Source organism: Natrix helvetica (genome assembly GCF_964273705.1).
Source record: "Natrix helvetica genome assembly, chromosome: 8".
NCBI classification, from domain to species: domain Eukaryota; kingdom Metazoa; phylum Chordata; class Lepidosauria; order Squamata; family Natricidae; genus Natrix; species Natrix helvetica.
Window position 1 is genome coordinate 1061676 of NC_138559.1, and position 8414 is coordinate 1070089.

Here is an 8414-nt window from a genome sequence, read left to right on the forward strand (position 1 = left end):
CAAAGTCTTCCTTCCTAAACTGGAGTAGACGCTACTTGCTTCAATATAATGAAATTAAGAGAAAATAACTGAGGAAATAGTTTTACTCAGAAAATAAATGTGACGTCTGCTAGCACAGCTTTCTAACCCAGCGGCCTAAACTTAGCTGCTTCTTGGATGAGAAGCAAAACATTTTCAAGGAAAAAACCAAGAAAGTTAAGTTGCCTCCTGAAAACCCCCCTTTGGGACAACCAGAACCTGGAGGACGGAGAATCTCCAGGGACATTTTAAAGGAAGAAACCGGACATAAGAGAGATTCAGAGTTTCCAAAGTCGGAAGCCTTCCAATAAACCCTCTTCCCCAGAGAGAAGAACAGACTGAGCCAAGCGAGTCGCTTGACCCAGAGTGGGGACAGGAGTGGCATTTTCACCCAGGGCCTCTGACACCACCGCAGGTGGAGGAGCTTCCTGGCCTGGGAGACCCTCCACCTTCCCAGCCCAAGGACAGGCGGCCAATGGGAGAGCCAGAAAGTTTGAAGGGGCCCCTTGGGGAGGCAGTGGGCTCCAGTACAGGGGGTCCTTGACTTACGACCACAATGGAGCCCAAAGGCTCGGCTGCTAAGCGAGACATTTGTTAAGTGAGTTTTGCCCCATTTTACGACCTCTCTTGCCGGTGCGGTTGTTAAACGAACCTGGCTTCCCCAAGGCTTCATTCAAGACTCGGCCCTCCTACGGACAAGGGCAGGAGCTTCCGGGGCCACCAGGCGCCTCTCCAGCCTTGGCAGGGCAAGGGACGGACAGATGCCCTCTGGGTGCCTCCCCATGCAGCGTTTGCTCCGGGAGGGCGGCCAGGGGAGGGGACCCCGCCGCCTTCCCGCTTCCTGCCTTGGCCTGGCCAGCCGGGGCCACGTGGGGGGAGGCAGGGAGGCCTGTCAGGGGAGCCCGGGCAACGGCCAGGCCCACCTGCCCTTGTCCGGAAGGCCGAGGCTGCCGGCGAGACCGACTCCAGGCGGGATCTCCCGTCTGGCAGCGATGGGACGGAGCGAGGCGGGCGAGGGGCTCGGAGAGGCCGGGACCCCTTTCCGGAGGAGGCGGCGGGCCCGGCAGAGGAAGGCGGCCAGCGCTGCCTCCGCTCCTCCCCGGCGGATCCCGGCCCAGAGATCGGCCCCCGCGCCCGCCACAGCCGCCCCGGGCCTGCTCCGCGCGCCCCCCCGGTGCCCGGGCCTGCCTCCGGCGGGGGACCGGCGCCCGCCCGGGCTCGGAAGGGACGGCACCGCCGCCGCGGCCCTCCAGCGGGCGCCGCGCCGCCCTTCCACCCGGCCGCTGAGTCCGCGGGGCTGCGGAGGGCGGGCGGGGGGGGGATCGCCGCGGGCCCCTCCGCCTCACCTGCACATGATCCGCCATTTTGCTCCATTCATGTTCTGCTCCGCCGCCGCCGCCGCCGCTGCCTCTGCCTCCCCCTCCCGCAGGCGACCCAGGCAAGGTTCCTGCGCCTGCGCGCGTCCGGCGGCCTCCCCACGCATTCGGCGTAAGGGATCCCCCAGCGCCAGCGGCCGCGCTGCGGCGCGTGCGTTTGGAGAATAGCGCGGCTGGAGTGCAGCGGCGTAAGAGGGCCGGTCGCGCGGCAGCGACGTCGAGTGACGCGCGGGGGGAGGGGAAAGGGAGGAGCCGCGCTGTGTTTACTTGCTTCTTAAAGGGCCCGCGCGACGGTTGGGGCCCCCGAACGCGCCTGCGCGGCCCGGACAGAGAAACGGGTGGAGGGGGTTCGGCGGCGGCCTCTGAGGGAAGCGGAGCGGAGCGGAGCGGAGCGTCGACGCCTCGGCTCTCCCGGACGTCCTGAGCAGAGCGTCGGGGCGGGAAGGAGGCCTCGGCCGCACCGCCGCCCTCCGCGGGACCTTCTGGGCGGACGGCCGGAGGAGAGGAGCCCCGCGAGCGGCAGGCGGCGGTGGCGGGAAAGGGGACAGCCGCCGGGACGGAGGAGCGTCTGCTTCCCTCCTGCCGCCTCCGGTCTCTGGGGCTCCAAAGGCTGCAAGAGCCCCGCCGGTCACTGGAAGCAGCGGCTCCAGAGCGGTACCGGCCCCCGGAACCACCGACGCCCGTTTTCTTCCCTCTGTGGAGCCTCTCGGCCCTCCAGGTCCTGGTTGCCCCGAAGGAGCTTTTTCTCTGAAGAGGTTTCGCTTCTCCTCCCAGGAGCTTCTTCGGCTCTGACTGGAGGGGGTGGGGAATGGAAGGACTTCCACCCTCCAGTCAGAGCCGAAGAAGCTCCTGGGAGGAGAAGCGAAACCTCTTCAGAGAAAAAAACAGGGTCCCCCCAGCTAGGATCTCCCTTGTGGGCAGAATGAAGGAGGTGCCTGTTGCTGTAAGGGAGGCCTTTGGTCTTCCTTTCTTTCCCAATAGAGAAGAAGTTTGGCTTCTCTTTAAAAAATGAAAAGTGGTGGGGCAAAATCATGTGAGGAGCCTTCAGGGCATTCCTACCTGCTATTTATGCATTTTCCATTATGAACAGGATAACCAAATACAGGAAATTACCAGGCATACGGTCACATTAAGTAGACGTAGCTTACTAAATCCTGGCCTGGATGATACTATTCAAACAGGATGGCAATTTTAGCTTGCTATATAGCCTTAGTGGCTGTTGTCAATCTAGGAAAAATTATTATTATTGTATTTTAACTTTTTTCAAATAGCTGTATCCAGAAAAAAAAAAGCTTGAATAAGGCTTCCTTCCTTCCTTCCTTCCTTCCTTCCTTCCTCCCTCCCTCCCTCCCTCCCTCCCTCCCGATCATGCAGAAGGCAGAGACCCAACCTGAGGATAAAATGCGGGTGCAGCAGTATGTGTTCTCCATTCTATAAATTCCTGATTTTCAACTTTGTCCCTCTCTTTCAGCTTATGATCCAGGAAGCTATTGCTACATTTGCTGAAGCTGCAACTGCAATGGAGAATGAAGCAGTCACATTGTGTGACTTTTGGAAGGCTGCAAGATCCTCATTTTATCAATAATGTTGCAGCAGGACGCTAGAAAGTTGCTGCAAAATTCAGGCAAGAAATTCTGAAAAACTGTTTTAAAAAATGTGCTGCTCTTGTGAATAATTTTGAAGGATTTGACCATGACAAATATTTGCATGAAATAAATCAGGACATTTTGTCATTTATGGCGTCATTTGATTTAAAGGGTGATGCTGAGAATGTGAAACCATGGTAGGTAGACACCATCAAAGCCAACCAGTGAGAGCATAATACACCTGAAGCCATACAAGATCAGAAAATGTGGGGAGAGTGGACTCGTAGAATTGGGCACAAGAGAATGGATAGCATTAACATCATCGTAACAGTTAGAAAGCATGGATCCAAATATGCAATATTTGGAAAAGTAAGTCAAGATATAGATGATACTTTAAAATGTTTTGAAATATATGAAGAAAAAATATTCAAGCCACTCTGAGTTATTTAGGAAAATTAGTCTTTCCTCAATACTACTTCCTTCCCCACCCACAGGAACAGGAAACCCAGATAATTCTTAGCCATCAACGATCTATTTATTTATTTATTATTTTTACAATCCTGTAATTCCTTGCTATGGTCAGGGCAACTGAATGGAGCTCAGCATTTACTGGCCAGTTGCCCTTCCTGATGCCTACGTGGAGTTTGCAGCAAATATTTTCTCTTTGCACCCTGATAAACATCTGTTGTGGTCTAGGATTGAACTTTCAATCTTCAGAGTGGGAGGTGAGCATCTTCACCTCTAGGCCACCACGCTGCTCCTATTATTTATTATTTATTAAGTTTACATGTTGCCTATTTCATTATCAAACCAGCATGTCCAATATTGCTCAAGATACAGCAAAAGAGCAATCTACTGTATTGATCCTCTTGTAAGATGTGATTTTTGCACTTCTATCTTTATATTGCAATATGCCTATAATAATACATTGCTATGTTATTAAAGCATTATTAAAGACATTTTATAATGTTAAAAATGTACAGTTCTTCGAAGACCAACATTGATTACCGCTTAAGCAGGGAAATAGTTAGCTTTCTCCATCCCCGCAGAGAAGTCTTCCAGCCATTAATGGATTCTGCTCCTTGCACTGGCCTAGTACTGCTGCCATGCATGCAGTGCAACCACAGAATTTAATACAATTGTGCTGTTTAACTTTTTAGACCAGTCATCCTCCTTCGGGACTTGCTCATTTTTCTGTTGTTCATTTCCTCTATGGAAATCAAAGCTGTTACTTCTGTTTCTGAACCTGTCAAACTGAGCGTGTCTGACTGGGCTCAGTGAATTATATTCCCTAGTATTGTGTGCCACTGCCCTCTTGCTGTAGTTAGGCACTGTCCTCACTATATTGTCTGAATGACTCAAAGTTTTGCTTAATTCAAGGGTGGGCTAAGTTCATGCAGATGCTGTTTGTGTGTTTGGGCATCACGTTGACCTAGGCGGTGGCTATCCTATAGGCTGAGGGAGCAGAAGCAAGAGAATTGGATCAATAAATTACAAGATGAAAAATGCGAGTTTCAACTCTCCCATAATTTTTTTTCTTTCATCGGGGTACTGAATCCCAGTTCTGACCCAACCCTGGGCAGGACGAAATTTCAGTGAAGATGGAGGAGGGAAAGAATGCAGCAGAGAAAGCTAAGGATGATGGATCGCTTATTTTTGTCGAGACTATCTATGCACCTTCTAAAGAAATAGTTCAACAGGCAGAGGCGAGGGAAAGGGAACCAAAACCAAGATTTTCCTCACAGACGGAGTTAGACCTGCGAGAGGAAGCTTCGGGATTTATTGCTTCTCAGGAATGCCTGCTGGAAGGAGGGGGGGCCCCCAAGGGAACTCTGACAGACGGCTGGAGCATGGGGAGAAGAGCAAATGAATGGAGATCTCAGTCGCTCTCACGCAGCCAGTCTTTGATGGGCCTTCAGGACCAATTCCGACGCCTTAATGTGAGTGAACAAAAACCCCTGGGGCCCCCAGAACCACCCGGGTGGAGCCTAGCAAAGCCCACATTATCCTTCCCCAGCAGAGAAACTGCTGCCCAGTGGAGTGGAGACCTTGGTTATTTCCACACAGCCACCAGCGAATCAGCACCCCCCCTCCTGGAGTGGAAAAAAGTTGGGAAGTAAAACTTAACCAGCCGAAAGGGGCCTGGAACACTTTCACCTCCCCCCCTCTGCAAAGTGATGGCTCTGGACCCATCAATCAAGCCAATCCAGGTTGGGCTTTCTTCCCGGGTCATGGATGGGCTCAATGCCAGTGGACGCCTGCCCCTTCCCAACTAATGGCACCACCCCAAATAGCTGCCCAGAGCCAGGGACTGGGACCACCACAGGGTCCAGCCCCCCCACCAATGCCTCAGCAGGCTTTTGCCCAACCGATGGGTGTGGCCCCACAAAGAAGCTTACCACCCCAAGCAGCAGGCCAACAGGTTGCTCCGGTTCAACCACCAGCACCCTCTCCTCCTCCCACACCCCCAAGGTTCTGTGCAACCTATGATGGCAGCCGAGACAAACTAGCTTACTTTATGAATAGAGTATTGGCGTACGTTGACCAAGTAGGCCCACAATACCTGACGGATCGAGAACTAATCCAAGAAATAGCAGAGGGGATGAATGAAGGAGAGACAGCACAATGGATAGCGGAACTCCATGAAGAAGCAGCTCCTGAGTTAGATGACATAACGGGGTTCATCCAACTGATGCGGGCCCGATTTTACGATGTGGCCCAACAGGTAGATGCTGAAGACCAGATCCAGGAATTACGACAGGGGGGTCGGCCGGTCAAAGAATTAGTTTGGGAATTCCGGAGAATAGCTGGAAGACTACGATACTGGCCAGAGAGACTATTGGTCTATACGTTCAAAAAGGCCTTAGATCCCAAACTGAAACAAGCTTGTGCCGTAAGGGGGACCCCAGATCGTATCCAAGAATGGTACACCACTGCAATCATACTGGACCACGAGATTAACACCTATCCAAAGCCGGGCACCAAAACCCCTGAAAAAAAACCGTTAGCCCACCGAACGCAGAGGCAGCAAACTGAAAAGCCCCCGCCAACCCCTCGTTCCTGGGGCCCCAAAATAAAGTGCTACCGTTGTGGTCAGCTTGGACACCGGGCATCTACATGCTGGGCTCCAGCCCCAGTTCCACAACCACGCCAGAACCTGCAGCAACCGCAGCAGACACTAAACCTCCGGGAATCCAACAAGTCCCAAAGATCTATTGGGATCTGGCGGAGGTGTTCAGTGAGGAAGACGGAAACTACCTTCCACCTTACCGCGCCACAGATTGTGCCATAGAGTTCAAACCTGGGGTAACCTTACCAAAGCCCAAAATGTACTCTATGACGCCTAAAGAGATGATAGAATTGAGGAAGTACATCGACACCAATTTGAAAAGAGGGTTTATTGAACCAGCAAAATCAAAAGTAGCAGCCCCAGTGCTCTTCAGGGAAAAGAAAGATGGGGGGGGTTCGCCTCTGTGTGGACTTACGAGCTTTGAATGCGGTATGCGAAAAGAATACCTATCCCCTCCCTCTCATGAAAGATATGTTGAACCACTTGGCTAAGGGCAAGATCTTCACCAAGCTGGATTTGAGAGAGGCGTATTACCGTATACGAATCCGGAAAGGGGATGAGTGGAAGACCGCTTTTAATACTCCCTTAGGCAGCTTCCAATATAAAGTCATGCCTTTCGGACTACAAGGAGCACCCGCAGTATTCATGCAGTACATAAATGAAGTGCTACACGACCACCTGTATCGCGGAGTACTCGTTTATTTAGATGACATCTTGATCTTCTCTGAGACCATGGAAGAACATGTGAAACTGGTACTGCAAGTCCTGAAAAAACTTATAGCTGCCAAACTTTATGCAAAATTGTCAAAGTGTGAATTCCACAAGACCTCGCTAGATTATCTGGGATATCGTATCTCCAATGAAGGAGTAGAAATGGACCCAGAAAAAGTGAAAGCGGTGTTAGATTGGAAACCTCCAAGCACTCGCAAACAATTACAAAGCTTCCTTGGATTTGCAAACTTTTATAGGCAGTTTATTCCAACCTTTGCTGAAATTGCCCTACCATTGACTGACCTATTAAGAACGGGGCCTTCCCCTACTAAACCTAAAGCAAACCAACCATTAAAATGGACAATCGACTGTCAAAAGGCTTTTGAGAAATTAAAACGGCTCTTTGCCCAAGAACCCATATTGCAACACCCCGATCCAGAGCGACCTTTCATAATCCAAACGGATGCCAGTGATGTCGCGATAGCCGCGGTGCTACTACAAAAGAATAAAGAAGGCCACCTCTTACCATGCGCTTACATCTCCAAGAAACTCACCACTACGGAAAGAAGGTGGCCCATTTGGGAGAAGGAGGCATTCGCGATCAGGTGGAGCATGCTCACCTGGAGGCATCTCCTGGAAGGGGGGGATATACCGTTCGAGGTATGGACTGATCATAAAAACCTCGAAAGTCTCCGTGCCCATCGAAAGTTATCCCCTAAACAGATCCGTTGGGCCCAATATTTCCAAAGGTTCAAATTTGAAATTAAACACATCCCCGCAGGGAAGAACTTGTTAGCAGATGCACTGTCGAGAAAACCCCAGTTTGACAGTAAGAAGGAAGAAATTTTCCACCCCATCATATCTCCTTCTCACCAAAAGGCAGCTCAAGTCACCAGTCGAAGCCAAGATAAACTGAGAACCGAACTGAAAGCAGCCCTCCAGACAGACCCATGGTTCAACAACAACAAGGACATCCTAACGATTAATGATGGCGTAGCCTGGAAGGGATCCAAACTGTACGTCCCTGCAGAGATGAGATTGCAAGTGCTACAGCGGAGTCATGATGCGAAACTAGGAGGTCATTTCGGATTCCTGAAAACTCTCCACCTCGCTAGACGTCAATTTTGGTGGCCAAAGATGAGGTCGGAGGTGGAAGATTATGTAAAAAGCTGTGCTACTTGTGCAACAATGAAAACCCGTCCGGGAAAGCCCCCTGGACTACTACAACAAGTGGCCAACCCTAGCCGACCATGGGAAGAGATAGCAATGGACTTCATTGTCGAACTTCCAGATAGCAGTGGTAATAAAGTAATCTGGACAGTTATTGATTTGTTTTCCAAGCAAGCACACTTTATCGCTTGTTCAAGCCTACCATCCGCAAAGAAATTAGCGAAAATGTTTGTGAAACACATTTATCGCCTACATGGAGTTCCAAAAAGGATCATTTCAGATCGCGGAGTTCAATTCACCGCCAAGTTCTGGAGAGAATTCCTAAAATCGATCGGGTCCACGCAGGGACTCAGCTCAGCATTTCATCCCAGCACAAATGGAGCAGCAGAGAGGGCCAATGCGATGGTGGAACAGTATATCCGGTGTTATGTGGACTATCAGCAAGACAATTGGTCGGACTTGCTACCTTTCGCTGAAGTAGCA

General features: G+C 51.2%; 1 protein-coding gene across 1 annotated transcript in view; it reads right to left on the minus strand.

Moving 5' to 3' along the window:
* Positions 1-1580, minus strand: part of XPO7 (exportin 7) — a 44288-nt gene extending 42708 nt beyond the window's left edge. Inside the window, exon 1 of the mRNA XM_081961060.1 lies at positions 1365-1580. Coding sequence (XP_081817186.1) covers positions 1365-1382 — 18 coding nt within the window. The 5' untranslated portion in view covers positions 1383-1580. The remainder of the gene's footprint in view (positions 1-1364) is intronic.
* Positions 1581-8414: the final 6834 nt, after the last annotated feature.